The following is a 21994-nucleotide window of genomic DNA, read 5'->3' on the forward strand; positions in this document are numbered from 1 at the left end:
TGTGTTTGTTAAGGTAAGCAGCACTATCGAAGCAGCACTATCGGATGATAAGCAACCAAAGTTTTTACGCATGCCAGCTCTAGTTCCGTGGACAGAATTAGCTCATATCAAACAACAGGAAATGAAATGACAGAAATAACATTTGACCAGACAGGAAAACACACAGACTGATAGATAAGCATGAGAAACAGATATATATTGACCTATATGGTTGGCACTTACAGTAAAGTCGTGTTTGGTACTTAGAGTAACGTTGCGTTTGGTACTTACAGTAAAGTCGTGTTTGGTACTTAGAGTAATGTCTTGTTTGGTACTTACAGTAAAGTCGTGTTTGGTATTTACAGTAATGTTGTGTTTGGTACTTACAGTAAAGTCGTGTTTGGTACCTAGAGTAACGTCGTGTTTGGTACTTACAGTAAAGTCGTGTTTGGTACCTAGAGTAACGTCGTGTTTGGTACTTACAGTAAAGTCGTGTTCAGGGAAGAGAAGCAGGTCCTGATGGGGGTCCTCCTTAAGCTCCGCCTCTAGCTCCGAGATCACCGCCTCATAGTCCAGAGGGTCAATCAGTTTCGGCTTTTCCTGCTGAACACACAAGAACACACACATCAGCGCTGCTGAACCATAACACACAAACAGACATACACATCAGCACACACACATCAGCACTTCTGAATCATAACACAGATACACACACACACACACACACACACACAGTCACACATATCAGTGTTGCTGAACCAAAACACACACACATGTACACACACACACACACACACACACACATAAACACACATTTGCATGCTGGACGTTGTCCAAATCACACAGCAGGGCCTACTCATTCTCTCTGCTCCTGCAAATCTTGGTCAGTGCCCTCGAGTTACATCTAACATGAGGTCAGCAGAGCTCTGCCCCGCGCTGTCTAGCAGAGTCGGAGAATACTGACACTGCTCCGAAAGATTTACAGCCGACTCGGCACAAGCGTGTTTATATTTCTAGCGCGTGGTTCTGAAATAAAACCCTGCTCTTGCAATATCCAAAACAAACGTGCCCGTTACTTGGTAACATACGAGGCAAGCAGACCAGATGAGACAGGCCTAAAAATGAACGCTAGCGAGCAGGAGAGCGAACGAGGGAGGGAGGGAACTAAACATAGGCATGATTCAGGGGCGGAAACCCAAAGCCCAGGCAGCTGCCTCAGCTTCCAGTGTGTCCTCTGAGTCACACACACACAGGCCACAGAAAATGGAGGGAACACAACCTTGGGTTCCACACAGAGCCTGAGGATGCAATGCTGGACCACACACACACACTACACACAGTACACACACACTAAACCTGAGCTTTCAATGTATTCTCTGAGTCATTCACACACACCACAGAAAATGGAGGGAACACAACCCTGGGTTCCACACAGGGCCTGAGGATGCAACACTGGACCAGACAGAGGCTGGGTTTGATGTCACACACACACACACACACACACACACACACACACACACACGTGTGTGACGCAGCACCAGGCAGAGGCTTCGTCTGAAGTCATACTGCATTACTACACAGCACAAAAAGTGCACTGCTGACTTGCATACAGCACTTGTATACCGTATATTAGAGGACGTGTATACAATGCTACTGATACTACTTAATACTCATGCCAGCATACTCATATTTCATATTATACTCATATTAAAGTTGCTGGCAGCTCACTGCGCCGGGATTACCGTAGTATGTGCTTCACTCACTGTGTGTTCACTGTGTGCTGAGTGTGTTTCACTAATTCACAGATTGGGATAAATGCAGAGACCAAATTTCCCTCACGGGATCAAAAGAGTATATATACTTATACTTATACACACACACACACACTGCTTAGCTCTGTAAACTCTATTGTGGAAGTGTACTGTATAGCATGTAAGGGGAAGAGTCTTTAAGGTGGTTCATCTTCATACCCTTACACAGGAGCCAATGATCCTGGTCCTAGTGTCTTTGCTGGTCCTAGTGTCTTTGCTGTGCGTGTGCGTGTGTGTGGTGTGTATGTGACTGTGTCCTTGCTGGTCCTAGTGTACTTGCTGTGTGTTTGTGTGTGTGTGTGATTGTGGATTTGCTGATCCTAGTGTCTTTGCTGTGTGTGTGTGTGTGTGATTGTGGATTTTCTGGTCCTAGTGTCTTTGCTGTGCCCTCTGCTTCCACTGCTTATTCCCTTTCTTGCCTCCTTTGATCAAATAGGACAAAGCCAACCAACGAACCAAGCTTTACACTGGTAGCTGAACTCTGGTTGAGAACTTTAACCAAAGACCTAAAGAGAGTCATGGACCCCCAATGCTGTATCAATTGTGTATCTTTTATTAATATGCAAACTAAAACTGTCCTGTTGAAGGCTAATGTGTGAGTGATGTGACTGAGCAGACAACTACATGCACACACACATACACAAATAAACATGCACAAACAAATGAACACACACACACATACAGTGTTTAATGAGTGATGCTGTCTCCTGCAGTAGCCTGCGCAACGCCCCCATGTGTTTTTCTATGTTGGTCTTACCAGGCAACACATCTGCGACCACCACCGCCCATTGCGGTCAGGGAGGGATGAAGACAGGCGTGTGTGTGTGTGTGTGTGTGTGTGTGTGTGTGTGTTTGTGTGTGTGTGGAGAGGGGGTGTTAGTGCCTCTCAGTGTTGTTCACACATCATGACTGGAGTGTTTTCCCGACCACAAAATCCTTCTCATTAACCGCTCCCATCCCTCCGGCTCACACACACACACACACACACACACACACACACACACACACACACACACACACACACACACACACACACACACATAGGGCAGCTGCATGGGAATGGGCAGTTAACCTTTGACTTCAGACCTCCATACATGACCCCTGATCTCCGTAAATACCAAGAGTCCGGCACATCTGTAAAAGGAAGTCAGAGCATCCTCCACTCTGCCTGAAGGTTCTCTGAGAGGAACTGCAGGAACTTCAGGAACAAATCAAAGTTCCTTTTAAAGCCCTCTTCATCATCTCATTTACCCATAGCGCATTTATCAAGCTGCTCCCATGGGCTGTTCTCCTGTCACTCACCAAAAAACCTTTCCAGACGTCTGATTGCACCCCTCTGTGATGTCATAATGGATAAACTTTGTGGTTGCTATGACAAATCTACCAAGCAGTTCTTCAGCTCCAAACAAGCGACTAGGCTACGCAACCAAGATGATGACATTTGTGTTCTTTCAAAGTTCCAACATAAACACTGGCTTGTTGCAATACACATTTTGGGTTTGGGTCTGAGCCAGATTTGACAGAAAGTCTTCATCACTGTGTCACAGACAAGCATGTAGTCCAGTACAGCTCAGTAAACTGAGATACATTTTCAAAGACTGTGCACTAAGTGCATTTACAAGTGAAGTAATCACAGTTGGGCATTTCTTATGCATGAAACAGCACAAAAGGCTGTTTTATGTATGTAGAGTGGTGAAAGACAGTTCTTTCATGCGCTGTCTGCAGTAAAAAAGGGGTGTTTGCTGTTCCCTTTCATTGTTTAGTTTCCCACATCCATTCTGTTTAAATGTGCTCTCTACATGTAATACATATGACAGGAGAGCAGAGCGGAGCATCTGTTTGTCATTTGTGAATAAAACGAGCCGATTTCTGCATCAAAGAGGAATGCAGGCCAGGCAGCTTCAGAGAGAAAGAAATAAGAGAGAGAGAGAGAGAGAGAGAGAGAGAGAGAGAGAGAGAGAGAGTAAGAGAACTACACTCAACACTTCAAGTCCAGTAGAACTCCACCATAGCACTTCAGACTGCTCAGTGCACATTACACACTCTATTACATAGCAACTAACTTCAAGTGGAGTATAACACACAGGTCGACTAAATGAAACAGCACTTCCATACTCATTGTACATGAACCAAGATCTGAACCCAGACCTATCTGAATCTCAACTCTCAACCAGTCTGTGTTCTATGTCCATAGGCTAATGACAGCCATATAGCCATGCTAGCAATAAAATCATCCCCTGGTGCATGACTCAAGCAGGACACAGGAGACAGGTGCAAGGTGAGCCTGCACTTACCAGTCTGGTGAGTCCAGGTGAAACTGGACCTTGGCCAAGGGATGCGCACTTCCTACACAGAGACAACACGCTAGCTATGAGATAGCAGTGTTCAGCAGTTAGCGCGATCTGGCCCATTTATCAACATTCAATTTGGACTGCGTTCTGATTGTGGACCAATTATCAAGCATAGGTGTACTGTTTGATGAAATTGTTGATATTTCAACTCAGTGGCCAATTAAAACCCTCTTTAATTGGTAGGAAGGTGTTTTGCTAGGAGTGTATAATTGAATGCCAGTGAGGAGAAATGCTGAATTTGACAAACAGTATATTGGCAAAATATATCAGGGACTACATGAGATCAACCCAATCAGATAGCAGAAAGTGAAAAAACTACTGCACCACAGTCACACACACCAGATACTTTCCGATCAGACAGCCTTCCCAGAGCTGAGAGGAAGCATCCACACCTCTGCGTAGCGTCCACTAGATAAGTATCTGCTCTAACCTATGCATATTGCAGCCAACGCTAACCGTCTGGTCTGGTCTTCCTGCATGTATCCACACCACACTGTTTCTGCTTGCACATACCCACGCCACACTGCTAACGCTAACCGCCTACTTTGGTCTTCCTGCACGTATCCACGCCACACTGCTAAAGCTAACCGTCATATCTGCTTGCACTAACGCCACACTGCTAATGCTAACTGTCACCTCTGCTTGCACGTATCCACGCCACACTGCTAATGCTAACTGTCACCTCTGCTAGCACGTATCCACGCCACACTGCTGCTAACGCTAACTGCATCTCTGCTTGCACGTATCCACGCCACACTGCTAAAGCTAACTGTCATCTCTGCTTGCACGTAACCCCCACACTGCGACCAGCAGGAGCTGTGAAGACCCCGGGACAAGCCCCCAAATGGAGGGGAATTCCAGTGGCTTAGAGAGACATGTCATTCTGCGACTCTCATATCCAAAAGAATCTCAGGCATAAAGGCATGAAGCAGAAGCACCTGACATTCACCATCAGACAAACACACACACACACACACACACATACAAAGAGGCACACACACACTCACACACACACGCGCACATACACGCACACACACACACACACACACACACACAGACTCACACACACACACACAGACTCACACACACACTCACTCCAGAAAACTACTGAGACAACCACTAAAAATACTAGAGCTGCACATCACTGGTGCACAAATTTCTCCAAATGAACTGGAGATTATGAATAGTTTTTTTTTTTTTTACTGCAAAACACAGTAGCTTGTATACTTGCACTGTAACTTCAGAATGTTTCTTTTTCTTTCAAGAGTAGCAATGAGGTTTTCAAAAAGCAGCCCTATGCATCAGTTAGCACAAACAATCTTCAATACACTATTTGTGAATGCTTACTTTGACATGTAAGAGTAGGCTGGTTCAGGCAATAGTCAATTTCGACTACTGATATCAGTTACACCATACATTAGAATATGATCACAACAGTGATTAAGCTTGGGGAAGTCACCACAAATGCATCATGATGTCAAGGTGGTATTTTGAGCAAGTAGAGTTTCCTTTTGAGTGTTGAACCAGCTGAAGTCAGTGATGAACCTGACCTTTCGACTCCAGACCTGAGTTATATTCTTTGGCACGCTCGGAGAAACACACACACACACACACACACACACACACACACACACACACACACACACACACACACACACACAAAAACCCACCAGTAGTGCTTTAAAGGACAGTAATGTCAGCTCTAGCATTGTGAAACAGCCAAAGTGAGGACTGGGTATATCACAGCTGTTCATCACTGTTCAAATTCAAAGGAAAACTCTCCAAGGGACTTCACCAATGCTGGTAAAACACTTTCTAACGTGGGCTTCTCAACCCGGACTATTTCAACACTCACTAGTGTGAATTTAACCCCAACATAGTGTTACATTCAAAACCAGTACTAATGGGTTGAACAATGAACAAAGGCTAGTAAGACCTCTAACCTCCAACAAGACCTCCAACACCAGCACTATCTGAACAATGCTATCGAAAGCTTCAAAACCACCATGGTTTCAGCACTAGCTTGTGAGAACTTCAACATGAAAATAAATTCAGCTACAGCAGCATGCAGGGAAACTAACCACACGCAGAGACACAAACTGACAGCAACGCGCACACACACACACACTGACACGTGTATCGCTCCATGCTCTATTACCTCCCAATGCTCTGTAGAAGCCAACAACAGTAAATATGATAAAGAAACAGAGAGATACAAACAGTTATTTGAGGTTATTACTAATGAATGCTCTACATCTCCCTGTAACCACATATTGAAGGGTGCAACCAAAAAATACATTTTGGAAAAGAAAAAGCACAAAAAGTACTAGGCTATGTTTTGCCGTTGGCCTCTTATGACCAGATAAGATGAGAAGTGGAGTCAACGAGAGGCACAGTTAAGAGAAAAAGAGAACCACGACGAGATAAAGAAAAAGGTTCAATAAAAAAGGTTCCATACGTACACAGCTTAATCTGTTAAACTCGGTTCGCTCGCGTCTGGCTTTATGTTTCTTACGAAAGGTGATCCGATTCATCCTGAAGCTCATATTCTTATATCCACACACACATGCGTTTTCTAGACGGATACAAAACACACACACACGCAGGCACGGCCACACAAATGTTCACTGCCTGCTTCACCGAGTGACAGGAGCTTTGTAAAGAGCATTTGAAACTAGTCACATAGTGCGGCAAAGAGAGGAAGTTGAACCAGAGAGAGACAGAAAGAGAGAGAAGAGAGAGAGAGAGAGTCACACATGACATAGTCAGAGAGAGAGAGAGAGACTGAAAGGCTATACTGAAAGGCTACAAAAGCACACACACACACACACACACACACACACACACAATAATCCAAAAGGTTTACTAGTGTTCACAGTGTAAATGTGTTTGTGGCTGATGCTGTAGCTCAGTGTAGCTAAGGGTGTGTCTGGCCTTTATGGTGTTGGTGTTGTTACTGTGGGAGTGTATGAGGGAAGTCCAGAGGGCAGTGTGTGGATGCAGTCCCAGGTGATCTATTGTCGGAGAGATCTATAGGCCTGTGCAGTATGTATAGTTCTAATCCACAAGGGCAGCACAGGGCTGTTTAAGCTGATGCAGGTCAGGCCACGCCAAAACACACAAACACAGAACACACACACACACACACACACACACACACACACACACACACATAGTGATACACACACACAGTCACATTCACATTCACATACACACACACACACACACACACACACACACACACACACACACACACACACACACACACACACACACACACACACATACTGTAGTGATACACACACACACACACACAGTCTCATACACACACACACACACATAGTGATACACACAAACACACAGTCACATACACACACACACATATAGTGATACACACACACACACATACACACATAGTAATAAAACACACACACACACACACACACATAGTGATACACACACACACACACACACACACACATACACATAGTGATACACACACACACACACATAGTGATACACACACACACATACACACATAGTGATACACACACACACATACACAGCCACATACACAAAGATACACACACATACATTGACACACACACACACATACACACACACACATATACAATTGCAAAAATGATTGAACACCCACTCAGCCGTACACAAACACCCACCTACCGCATGCAGGCACACACGCCAGACCAAACAAAACCAAAACGAACACCCACACACTCCCCAGTCTGTGTGTGTGTGTGTGTGTGTGTGTGTGTGTGTGTGTGTGTGTGTGTATGTGTACGTGCGTGAGTACCCTCTTGTGGGTTTCCCCTTAACAAAACAACCCCCATGGGTTTGTTGCTAAGCACTCGTCATAATCCCTCCAAATCATGGCACTGATTGGTCGGCTGATACAAGAGAATCAAATGGAAACGAATCGTCACAGATTCACTTGCCCCCGCTGGAGGGATCCCACAGTCATAACTGCCCTGTCCTGCCCCCTCCTCAATCGGTACCTTGTGCCCGGGGCAAGTGGACCAGTCTGACATACTGGAGCAGGAAAGTGCTGTTTCAGTGGATCAATAATGTGCATTAAAGTCCTCTGAGGTGTAATGCACTGCTCACCACTGGAGAGAGAGGGGGGGAAATATGTGGGATAGGGAAGAACAAACACACACACACACACACACACACACACACACACACACACACACGCACACACACACACAAACACTTGCACAGGCACAGGCCAAGTGCTACACACATACATAAAAAGTGGAGAAAACTGTTCCTGAGTTACACACACACACACACACACACACACACACACACACACACACACACACACACACACACACACACACACACACACACACACACACACACACAGACACACACACACACACACACAGAACACACACACACACACAGATGTTTAATCATAATCGCCATTCTAAGATACACTGGGGCTTTAATCACACACAACACACACACACACACACAAGACACACACACACACACACACACACACACAGACAGACACAGATACAGAGACAGATAGCCCCCAGGAGTATGACACAGCAAGGCAACAGGCATCACTAGAATGCCATAAATTACACTAATCCACACACACACACACACTGTGGAGAAGTGGAGAAGTCACAGTTTTTCATTATTTAGAGCATATTGGAGAAGCTGCTTGGGCTGGCTGTGTGTCTCTGCTCTGGCAGAAACGAGGTGAGCAGTCTGTTAGACAAGACTCTCATGCTGCATTTCCCTCCAAAACCAGTGCATCACCGCAGGGCACTCCTGACTGCCCACGTTCCATCACTTCTTCACTTCCATTGCTTTGTAGACAAAAATTAAAATCAACAGGGGGGAGCTATGACGCAAATGGCAGCACTGTAACACATTTGGGTCTCAGTGCTCGTAGGGACACAGGTTCGCCCTGCTGTCATGTCTCTCTCCCACCCGCTTAGTGTCTCTCTCCACTATCCTATTGATATAATTATATTTCAAAAAATAAAAAAATCAACACGACAGTAGCCAAAGATTTCAGTGCTGGTGTGCAAGGTAGTATTAAACAATGTAAACCAAGTAATTGGGTGTCGGAGGAGGAGTGCCCCCACCGTACTCGTGTCGGAGCTGGTGGCGTGTCTCCTTAAGGTTGAGCCTGATCACAGTCTTTACTTCCTGTTGACCTGCCCACGGACTCTTGCTTCCTGTTCTTGGTGACCCTCGCTGTGACCAGATTCACTTGAGGACTCTACCCAAGCCATGCAAATCCAGTCAGCTTATGAGTCGTGACACAGTAAGGTGCAATTAACACTGTTCCACTCCTCCACCACGCCACGCCCTCCTCCTCCTCTCATCCTCCTCTCCTCCTCCCGCCCCTGCATCCTTTCACCCAAGCCATTGTTCTCTCTATCCATCACCTGTTTACACGGCTAATTCCAAACCCTATAATATTCTCCTTCCCTCCTAGACTGTGTTATATTCATTCCCCTTCTCTCTCTCTCTCTCTCTCTTTCTGCTGACTCCTCGTGCCTATGGGAGTGCACTGTGTGTATAAATGGCAGCTGCAGGCCATCAAAACACGCACAATACAGAGGGTGTAATTATCAGACTCTCATCGGGGGGGGGGGCGGTGAGGGGTGAGGTGGGCATATAGAATGATGGAGAGAGAAAGTACATTTGTGGGAGAGACAGAAAGATACCAAAAAAGGGTGAGGGAGAGAGAGAGAGAGATGGAGGGAGAGAGGGAGAGGGAAAGGGATGGAGAGGGTAATAGAAAAAGAGAAAAAATATCTGAAGATAAGAGTGTGAGATGTGTGTGAATGCAATAGCACACCACAGCACACAGAGCCTCAGAGCAATATAAAAGTGTCACTTATCATTATGGCTCTGATGGAAGGAGGGGAAGGAGGGAGAGAGAGAGCGAGAGATTGGGGGATAAAGAGAGATAGAGAGAGTGAGAGAGAGAGGAGAGAGAGAAATAGGGAGAGAGAGAGATGTGGAGAGGGAGAAAGGGACAGAGAGAGAGATAGGGAGAGAGAGAGAGAGAGATAGGATCTGGCTGGAACTGAAGAACAGGAAGTTGCAACAGTTTTGGCGACAGCACTCTGGCATTATTGACAAGCAGGAATAACCATAGCAACGTCCTGTGTAGAACGTGGGACTTCCCCCCCCACCAGTGAAAGCAGATGTAAAACCTCACCCCCCCTGTGGACCTGTTCCCCAAAATTCCCCTCTTATCTCACAACATCAACAACAGACTGTGCATACTACTCTCAGTCAACCATTACACAAAGCAGCTCAGTGATCATATGACTACAACCCCCAGAATGCCACAGTGTGACCCTGCCTGCCCTGGCCTGAGGAGAGATCCTGGCCAATGTGCCACTGGGATTAGTGCTCTGTAAAGGAGACCCTACAGGAGTAATCACATTAAGCACAGGAAACCCTACAGTAGTAATCACAGGACACCCTACAGTAGTAATCACAGGACACCCTACAGTAATAATCACATGACATCATACAGGAGCAATCACAGGACATCCTACAGGAAACCCTACAAGAGTAATCACATGACATCCTACAGGAGCAATCACAGGAAACCCTACAGGAGTAACAGGAAACCCTACAGGAGTAATCACATGACATCCTACAGGAGCAATCACAGGAAACCCTAAAGTAGTAATCACAGGAAACCCTAAAGTAGTAATCACAGGAAACCCTAAAGTAGTAATCACAGGAAACCCTACAGTAGTAATAAAGTAGCAATCACAGGAAACCCTACAGTAGTAATCACAGGAAACCCTACAGTAGTAATCACAGGAAACCCTACAGTAGTAATCACATGACATCCTACAGGAAACCCTAAAGTAGTAATCACAGGAAACCCTACAGTAGTAATCACATAGTAATCACAGGAAACCCTAAAGTAGTAATCACAGGACACCCTACAGGAGTAATCACAGGAAACCCTACAGGAACAAGGAGGAGATAGGAGGAGAGAGAGATTAAAACGGAGCAGCAGAGAAGGACAGGAGGACTTGAAGAGTCTTGCAGAGTCAGCTCAGCTCAGCCCAATACTGAGATTTCTTGGCAAAAACAAGCATGTGAGAAACATGTAAATGTGCCAGACCCCAGATATCTCTCTGTACCTCTCTCTCTCTCTCTCTCTCTCTCTCTCTGTCTTTCTCTATCTATTTTTACCCCTGCCACATAATACTGCCATCTCCCTGCAGCCTTATCTGCTGTCTGAGGATGAAGGATGCCACAGGGTCCAGTGCCACATGAAGATATTTTAATGAATGAGATGGAAACTCTAAGAGTGTCACTCAAAAGAAGAAGAAGAAGAAGAAAATAGTTTTTTCTGCTTAGAAATGAAAAACAGAAGGGTCCCTGACTGCAGGGGACAAGTGCTGGTGCCAAACTAAGAGAAGAGAAGAGAAGAGAAGAGGAGAGAAGAGAGGGAAGAGAGGGAAGAGAAGAGAAGAGAAGAGGAGAGAAGAGAGGGAAGAGAGGGAAGAGAAGAGAAGAGAAGAGAAGAGAAGAGAAGAGAAGAGAGGGAAGAAAAGAAGAGTGGGAAGAGAGGGAAGAGGAGGAGGAGAAGGAGGTCGACAGAGAGGAGCCTGCATTTTAACATAAGGACAAATAGAGAGATGGATGGATAAGGAGAGGAAGACACAATTCATGATGGGAGGGAGAGAGGGATGAAGAGAAAGGGAGAGAATGGGGGGATAAAGGGAGAGAATGATGGAGGGATAAAGGAATTTAGGATGAAACGAGGGAGAAAGAAAGGGAGAGAGAAGAGAAGCACAACAACATCCTCAGGGAGGTGTCCTGCCAAAAAAATCTGAGACGGCCATTTTTCCACTCAGCTCTTCCAATGCCATCATTTTCATGTGGGAAACTAACTGAGGAACGCACCGACACACACACACACACACACACACACACACACACACACATAATCCAGATAGACACTTACATAGAGACAATGAAACATGCTCTAGCGACACATGGAAAAACACACACACACACACACACACACACACACACACACACACACACACACGACACACAGACAGACAGACACACACACACACACACACACACACACACACACACACACACACACACACACACACACATACACATGCAAGCACACACACACACTCACTAATTACCCATTAGGCAAACTAGGGAAATGCAAAACAAGCTGCATGATGAATCCATAACTTCATAATCACTAAACCAGCTAGCTAAATGTGGTCTTCTATTTAAGATTGTGGCAACTTGGTCTTTAGCTAACTAGCCTTGAAATAACCTGGTACTAAGATTATATAACCAGCTAGCTAAATAGCCACACAAGTCATGTCAAGAGCACAACATGTAACTTCATAATCACTAACCACAATTAGTACTGTATGTGGTCTTCTATTTATGCATTGTGTAGACAATAAACATTAAATTAAAGTGCAAGACTTTGAAATATGTTGCATCAAAATTATAGGACATATATATGGAAATAACCTGGTACTATAGTAAAAAAATATAGGACATATATATAAAAAAAATAGAGGTAGTTGTGTTGATCCCATGAGGGAAATTTGCATTTATCCCAATCCGTGAATTAGTGAAACACACTCAGCACACAGTGAACACAGTGAGGTGAAGCACACACTAATCCCGGCGCAGTGAGCTGACTGCAACAACAGCGGTGCTCGGGGAGCAGTGAGGGGTTAGGTGCCTTGCTTAAGGGCACTTTAGCCGTGCCTACTGGTCGGAGTTCGAACCGGCAACCCTCCGGTTACAAGTCCAAAGCGCTAACCAGTAGGCCACGGCTGCCCCCCAAACTATACTATACTGCTCGAAAGGCGCTATACAAATAAAGCTTGATGGAATGCTTCATCTTACTTGCACATGTATATTACACTATGGGCCTCTAACATTGGACCAAAGACTTGCGGATCAAAGGAGTGTGATGGGCTGCTATGGGTCTCCAGAGCGTTCATTCAGACCTGGCTGGGAACTGAGGAGCCTCTGCTGTGATGGCAGGAAGTGAGACAGTTCTCAGCTCTGAGCTCCGAGTCCCAGAGAGAGAGTCGAGACATCCCTGTAAATGGCTTTGACACTTCCAGGCACCGAGGCACCACTGGGAGGCACAAGATGTTCACAACACCCCCACCCCACCGTCACCGTCACACACACACACTGCTATAATAACCACAACAGGCAGGTCCCCACCCCACCATCACCGTCACACACACTCCGCTATAATAACCACAACAGGCAGTCAGGCCAGCTGACGTCAGTCCCACTGAGAAGGTGTGATAGCCGTCACGCGAACCTCTGTCATACTGAGAAATGAGGGGGCAACAACCAAACACCGCCATAACCAGAGAGATCATTTGGAGCGGTCAGAACAGCAGAACCAAACGCAGCCATAACCAGAGAGAGGAGATCTGGACCGGTCAGAACCATATGCAGAAGATAAACAAATGGAACTGGACAGATTGGTGCTTGTCACATTTGAGCTGAATCCATAACAACAGCACGATCATGGCATCAAACCTCAAGGATCAAACACAAACACACACAGACACACACACACACACGAATGATAAAGTGAGAACACACTTAGGACACAAGTCTATGTTAAAGAAATATATGTAAACATACAGTATCTGGCTCAGAGGAAGCCTCTATTTAGATATAAAGGGAAACTGTGAATGTGTGTGTGTGTGTGTATGTTGGGCAGAGGTTAGGTGTTAGAGAGGAAGTTGAGATAAAAGGACAGGAAGTAGTATAGTGATCCCGTTAAACTGACAGCAGGCATGCTCACCTGTCCACTCAGCCTGTCATTAACTCTGCATGCTCACACACACACACACACACACACACACACACACACACACACACACACACACACACACACACACACACACATCCTCTCATTAACTCAGCACCCTGGAAGTGTGCCCACTGATGACACAAAGGACACCTGCAGGGCACACACACACACACACACAGAGGACACTAAGTACGCGAGCACAGACAGACAGACAGACAGACAGACAGACACACACACACACACACACACACACACACATATCTACAGTATATATACATGGATGTGCATAAATGCTCTCACTGAGTAGGAAAACACTAACACTCTTTCAACAACACTGAGTAAGCACACACACACACACACACACACACACACACATACACTGCAACCTTACTGAGTAAGCACAGGACCAGCTCAGCTCTGTGTCAGCAGCATGAGTGACCCATAAGCCCAGTTTCTCTGTCTGCTGCACCGCACCGACCTCCAGCCACAAACACACACCACCACCTTGTCCACTGCAGGTATCAGGGATGGGCAGGCAGTGTGTGTGTGTGTGTGTGTGTGTGTGTGTGTGTGTGTGTGTGTGTGTGTCAGGGCATGAGGTTTTGTCACTGACTGCCACTTGTAACAGTTTGGTAGGGCAACCGGGCAACCATTAATGTGAAGCCCTGGTGTGTGTGTGCGTGTTTGTGTTCCTGAATTCTAACCAAACTGGGAGGTGTACAAGAGCTGCTAGATGAGAACCAGCCTCCAGCCTACGGAACACACACCCCAGCCTACGGAACACACACCCCAGCAGAGAGAACACACACCCCTGCAGAGAACACACACCCCTACAGCCCACAGAACACACACCTCTGTTCCAACACACACCCCTGCAGAGAACACACACCCCTACAGCCCACAGAACACACACCTCTGTTCCAACACACACCCCAGCAGAGAACACACACCCCTGCAGCCTACAGAACCTCTGTTCCAACACACACCCCAGCAGAGAACACACACCCCTACAGCCCACAGAACACACACCTCTGTTCCAACACACACCCCAGCAGAGAACACACACCCCTACAGCCCACAGAACCTCTGTTCCAACACACACCCCCAGAGCACCCCTACAGCTCACAGAACCTCTGTTCCAACACACACCCCCAGCAGAGAATGCAGAACACACACCCCACAGAACCTCTGTTCCAAACACACAAGCACACACCCCAGCAGAGAACACACACACCCCAGCACAGCCACCTCCCCACAACCCACAGAACACACACCTCTGTTCCAACACACACCCCAGCAGAGAACACACACCCCTGCAGCCCACAGAACCTCTGTTCCAACACACACCCCAGCAGAGAACACACACCCCAGCAGAGAACACACACCCCAGCAGAGAACACACACCCCAGCACAGAACACACACCTCTGTTCCAACACACACCCCAGCAGAGAACACACACCCCAGCAGAGAACACACACCCCAGCACAGAACACACACCCCAGCAGAGAACACACACCCCAGCAGAGAACACACACCCCAGCAGAGAACACACACCCCAGCAGAGAACACACACCCCAGCAGAGAACACACACCCCTGCAGCCTACAGAACCTCTTCTCTCTCCACCTCTTTTCCCTTTCTCTTCCTCCATCATTCCCCTCTTTCTATCTGTCGCCTTCCTTCTCCTCTCTCTCTTTCTGTCTCTCTCTCTCTCTCTCTCCCTTCTTTCCTCAGCCATGACAGAGACGATACTGCACTCTCAGATCTCCTCCTCAGACGTGATCGCCTCTTTCTGACGCCCAGCAAAAGATCACAGATGCACACACACACGTCAGCCAGACCAGAGAAATCAGAACGAGAGAAGTGTCATAGGCAGAACACACACACACACACACACACACACACACACACACACACACACACACACACACAGAAAAAAGACTGGCAGCACATGAAACTACGCTGTTGAAACCGATAGCAGAATAAGGGGCATAAATGTAAGGAATCAACAGATAGAAATGGTTGTAAGTGTAACTGGTCCAGGACTGTATGTATGTGTAAGGAGTGTAGCTGTGTGTAAATGCATCTGAGTGGTGAGACCAGATGTCTTACAGACAGACAGCGCTACATGTAACATGAGAGTGAGGATACAAAAGGAAGGAGAGTCAGGAACATGTGGGAAACATTCATAATTTGCAAAACCCCATAGCCTTCCAGTCAACCCCCCCCTCCCACACACGCATATACACACATACACACACAAATCTATCTATCTATCTACACATACACACACCCATTCATCCCCACAAACACACACACACACGCACACACACTTTGACAGTAAAATAGCAATGACAATAAAAGAGCACACACAATTTCAGGAAATCTGCTACAGAAAATAGCCCTCTTTTAATAACACAAAAGTAAACACACACATACACACACACACACACACACACACACACACACACACACACACACACACACACCACTCAGACATTCCTGTATAACTCCACATCCTGTATGTAGTTTCTCCATGCGTACAGTACGTTGAGTAAGAGTCCAGTCAAACTGAAGTGAGTGCGTGCAAGTTACTGAGTAATTATCGATCATTACCATGACGACGATGGTGGTGGCGTAGGGTTGTTTGCTGCCATCGCCCTCCTCCTGCAGCGGGGGCAGCATCTCCACAGAGATCTGCTGCTGGCGGCGGGTACACATGCGCCCGCAGTTCCCCCCCCTCAGCACGGAGCGCAGAGCCTGCAGCAGCAGCACACTGGCAGAGCAGCCCATGCCCAACACCCGGAGCCCAGCGCACAGAGCCCCGTGCCCCCAACGTCCAGCACAGCACGCCGCGCAATGCCCAACGCCCAGAAGTCAGTGCCCAGTGTTCACTTGTCCACAGAACTGCCCCCGTCAACACAGCACCCAATCCCCAATTCAGTACTCAGCACCCAATCCCTAATTCAGCACTCAGCACCCAATCCCCAATTCAGCACTCAGCACCCAATCCCCAATTCAGTACTCACCACCCAATGCCCACAGCCCAGCTCAAATATGGCCACTCCCACTGTGCCCTTCTCCTAGCAACCAACGCTTAATGCCCTGCACCCAGTGATCAATAACCATCGCCCACTACCCCCTACACTGGCACCCTACTCAGTCCGCAGATGCCCGTTAGCGCCCAGCCCCCAGTGTCCAGTGCCCTGTGTGCATCCCCAGGGTCCGGTGCCCAAGTGGTCACTGCCCTGTAAACTGCCCGTCCCCTCCCTACTCAACCCACAGATGCCCAGTCGCCTCAAGTGTCCGATCAGCGTCACCACACAGGGGTAGTGGCAACTCCTGGATGACTCCTCCGATCCTGTTTGGCCAGCGCGTCTTCAGCCCTGCCCACACCTCCTCACGGACTGACCACCAGCCTGCCTCTACAGCTGCACTAGCGTAGCGTCCGTAAGAGTCCACACACACACACACACACACGGGCAAGGAGTCCGGAACCACCCTCTTCCAGTCTGGAGTTCTTCGACACACACTGCAGAAGCCGGGAGCTGCCTCCTCGTCAGTGAGTGTGTGTGTGTGTGTCCAGGAGTCAGTAGATAGGTGGTTGTGGACTCCCCCGCTTCTCTCCTCTCCTCTCTTGTCCTGTCCTCCTCCTCTCCTCTCCTCTTCTCTTCTGTCTTCTGCCGGCGCTCAGAGTGCAAGGCTTGAAACAGACACTGGCAGCCTTGTCTCTTTCTCCCTCTCCCTCTCCCTCTCACTCCCAATCGTTCTCTCCCTCTCCCTCTTCCTCTCACTCCCTCGCTCACTGCAAATCCTGCCTACACTGCAGCTGTGCACAGCTGGTCGCTCCAATCACCTCCCCCAACAGCGGTCAGCTGACCAGGACTAACAGCCAAACACACACACACACACACACACACACACACACACACACAGACACATTCTCTCTCTCTAGCTTTCTCATACACACACACCCACACACTCACAGACACACACACACACACACACACACACACACACATTCTCTCTCTCTAGCTTTCTCATACACACACACCCACACACTCACTCACTCTGTGTCTCTCTCATACACACACGCCCACACATACACAAACACAAACTCTGAGAGTTTTCCCTCAGCACCCTGCTTCTCTTTCAACTCTCTCATTCTCATTCATTCTTTTTTCCCTCACTCCCTCTCTGTGCACGCACGCACACACACACACACACACGCACGCACGCACGCACGCACGCACGCACGCACATACGCACGCACGCACACATCTCTCTCTGCCTCTCTCTAACCATCAAAGTAACACAAACAAAATAAACCTTAGCCTGGGCCGCATTGGGTGTCCTACTACCCCAGGCTCCAAAGTTCTGCCCCTGTCTTTCTGCACACACGCACACACACACAATCTGACGCAGAGGGGCTTCAGAGCCTTCCACCCTCAGTGTGTCTGCCCCTCTCTCTCTGCAATGCCTTCACACACACACACACACACACACACACACACACACACACACACACACACAGACACCGATGTTGGTCCAGGTCTGGCCCTGATCTGGCCCTTCCCCGTTTAGCCTTGTGTCTCCCCCTCAGCAACCCTCCCTTCTCCTCCTCCCTCTCCTGCTACTTATACAGAGCTGCTACTGCTCATGGATTAGCCGAACTGCAGTCATACCAGTGCAGAAAGAGAGAGGAAGAGAGAGAGAGAGAGAGAGAGAGAGGGAGAGACAGAGAGATAGAGAGGGAGAGAGAGACACATAGAGAGAGAGAGAGAGATGCTACTACATGTATACCAGTGCGGAAAGAGAGAGGAAGAGAGAGAGAGAGAGAGAGAGAGAGAGAGAGAGAGGAGAGAGAGAGAGAGAGGGAGAGAGACACATAGAGAGAGAGAGAGAGATGCTACTACATGTATACCAGTGCGGAAAGAGAGAGGAAGAGAGAGAGAGAGAGAGAGAGAGGGAGAGACAGAGAGATAGAGAGGGAGAGAGAGACACATAGAGAGAGAGAGAGAGATGCTACTACATGTATACCAGTGCGGAAAGAGAGAGGAAGAGAGAGACAGAGAGTATCTGTAACACTGGCTTTGGCAACACTGTATCCAAACAGTCATGCTAATAAAGCTCCTTTGAATTTGAATTTGAGAGAGAGAGACAGAGCTGCAAATGCTAATGGATTCGCTGAACTGCAGTGATAGAGCTGCAGATAGAGAGAGATAGAGACAAAGAGAGAGAGAGATAGAGAGAGATATATATAGAGAGAGACAGAGAGAGATAGAGAAAGATAAAGAAAGAGATAGAAAGAGAGAGAGAGAGAGAGAGCTGCTATTGCTAAATGGATTAGCTGAATGGAGAGTATTATTTTAATTGTGTCAAATACACGCTTTTTGCAACACCACATGGTGATGCCTTGCCACTGAAACCACTTTGAGAATGAGTGAATGAGAGAATGAGTGAATGAGAGAATGAGTGAATGAGAGAATGAGTGAACGAGTGAGAGAAGAGCTGAAGATCTGTGTCATGGCTGTAACAGATCTGTGCTATGTGTGTCATTTTGATGTATGGTTTTGGAGGATGGAATAATGGGTTGTCGTTATTTATGTTTATTGTGCTTAGCGTTATATATACTGCCTGCCATTAGGTGTACGTGTTGTGACGTGAGGAGGCAAAGGGTAGGCTATATATGACGTAGGCAACAGGTTATCGTTAGAGAATGGCAGCGTAGTAAAACACACTACTCCACATGTTATTGTCTTAACCAACACACTGAACAGAACTTTTATTTCTGGACCTAATTTACAACAACTTTTTATTCACCTTTAGTTTCCGTAGATGGACAAATAAATGATGTCTGGCAACATAATGAGGACTGTGCGACTAATCCAACCAGGCTTTTTGCTTTTTTTTCCCGGCTCATGGGATCTTGAGTAAATGGAACACTACAGCCACATTGGTGCTGTGTCAGTGCCAGGTCTGTGCCAGGTCTGTGCCGGCTCGGTGCCAGGGCTCCACTGCAGTCCTGGGTGGAGCTGGCTTGCAGTGAGCTTGGCTGTTGCCAAGCAGTCGACCGTGCTTGTAGAAGCAGAGGTGTTTTTTTGGGGGGAGAGAGGGAGGAGTAGGTGTGTGAGGCTGAGGGGAGTGTGTGTGTGTGTGTGTGTGTGTGTGTGTGTGTGTGTGTGTGTGTGTGTGTGTGTCATGCAGGAGTGTGAAGGGGAAAGTAGGACACACCCATTAAAATGCTGCAGCAGGCAGCCAGACAGCAAGTCAGGCAGGCAGACAGCAGACTCTCAGGGCAGCAGACTCTCCTCTCGCTGCAGTTTGTCAGAATGCGTGCAGAGCAGATGCTCACACACCCGCTGCAGTTTGCAGAGCCCCAGTTCTCTGCTCTCTCTGTTTCTGTTCGCTCAGGAGGAATGTGCTACGCTGGGTCGCCGATAAATAAAACTCATAATCACGCAACATCTCCACCCTGACACACACACGCACCCTGACTGACACACACACAAACACACACACACACACGCACACACATCACATGCTGCAAACATAAGCACCAGCAGCCTGAAGCCAGCCGGAGTGTTTTTCATCTTTCTGGGCTTTTAAAAACCCAGCCCTGTCCAATCCCTGGCAGTGTTCAAACACATGCTCTGAGTCGACCTGGTTTTCAGAAGGAGATAAGGGGCCGTAGAGGTGGAGGGGGCGAAGATGGGCACAGCCATAACTCAGCTCAGTGATGCTGCTGTCTATATCACTCACACACCCCCGTCCTGGGTGACAGGCTGTTGAGGATGACCCCCCTCCTCCTCCTCTCTCTCTCTCTCTTTCTCTCTTGTGCCCCCATCCTGGGTGAGAGGCTGTCGAGGCTGTCGGTAAGCCCCAGGATAGAGAGGCTGTGCCTGGGCTCCAGCCTGTCTGGCCCCTGGGTCTACCTCCATAGCCAGAGGAGCTCCAAGGCTGTCTCCACTGAACAGGATGAGTCACCACAGAGATGGGCAGAGCGAATGAGAGATGACTGCCAGCTTTCTTTTCTCTCTCTCTCTCTCCCTCTCTCTCTCTCTCTCTCCCTCTCTCTCCTTCTCTCTGTCTCACTCTCTCACTCTAAGTGATTACACGCAATTAGAACTGATGTAGGAGAATCGCTCTCTATCACACTCTTTCTGTATGTGTGTGTGTGTGTGTAAGGGCTCTTTGTGTATAAGGTGTCTATGTATGTGTGTGTGTGTGTGTGTGTGTGTGTGTGTGTGTGTGTGTGTGTGCGGGGTCATGTGTGTGTGTGCGTGTGCCAGAGTATTCACCACTTCCTGGCCTACCCTGTCTATCCTCAGATAAAAACAATCTATAAGATAAAACCATGGTGAGGTGTTCATGATTGGGAGCTTGAGATTCCTCTCAGAGGAGTGCAGTGAGATTCAACACGAGATTGATGTGAGAAGTCAACAGGAAACTGCATGACTCTACATAAATACAACATAACAGAGTGAGCTCAAAACATGTAGGCACTTTGCAGCTAACAATGTAGCCAAACAGTCAAACACAAACACAAACACACACACACACACACACGCACACACACACACACACACGCACACACACACACACACATACATACACACACACACAGAACTGCCTTTCAGAGATATTTTATGATTCCATCATCATCACACACACACACACACACACACACACACACACACCACACACACACACACACACACACACACACACACACGCACACACACACACACACACACACACACACACACACACACACACACACACACACCTCATTATTTTTCTGTCTTCACTTAAAGCCACAGCCAATCCTTCCACCTGCTTCAGAAGTTCAACGGAAGCAATCGTCTATTTCTAAGTGTACAACAGCGATGATTGAGATGAAAGAAGTCAATGGTTCACGCAGGGGTCAACTGTTTCCTACACACTTCTCTCAGCTTTTCTCCACCACACATTTAACACACTCTAGATCA

At 47.5% G+C, this 21994-nt stretch overlaps 1 protein-coding gene across 9 annotated transcripts in view; it reads right to left on the reverse strand.

Moving 5' to 3' along the window:
• Positions 1–21994, reverse strand: part of dock10 (dedicator of cytokinesis 10) — a 139963-nt gene that overhangs the window by 80034 nt on the left and 37935 nt on the right. For 7 of the 9 annotated variants that reach the window (XM_048265309.1, XM_048265310.1, XM_048265308.1 and 4 more), the window contains exons 1-2: positions 16620–16885; positions 463–582 (exon numbers count right to left, since the gene is read on the reverse strand). In XM_048265309.1, the coding sequence (XP_048121266.1) occupies positions 463–582; positions 16620–16796 (297 nt within the window). In that variant the 5' untranslated portion in view covers positions 16797–16885. Of the gene's footprint in view, positions 1–462; positions 583–6603; positions 6758–16619; positions 16886–21994 lie in introns of those variants that run through there. The other 2 variants (XM_048265307.1, XM_048265304.1) reach the window with 2 other exon arrangements.

The sequence above is a fragment of the Alosa alosa genome, chromosome 15 (assembly GCF_017589495.1).
Source record: "Alosa alosa isolate M-15738 ecotype Scorff River chromosome 15, AALO_Geno_1.1, whole genome shotgun sequence".
Lineage (NCBI taxonomy): Eukaryota > Metazoa > Chordata > Actinopteri > Clupeiformes > Clupeidae > Alosa > Alosa alosa.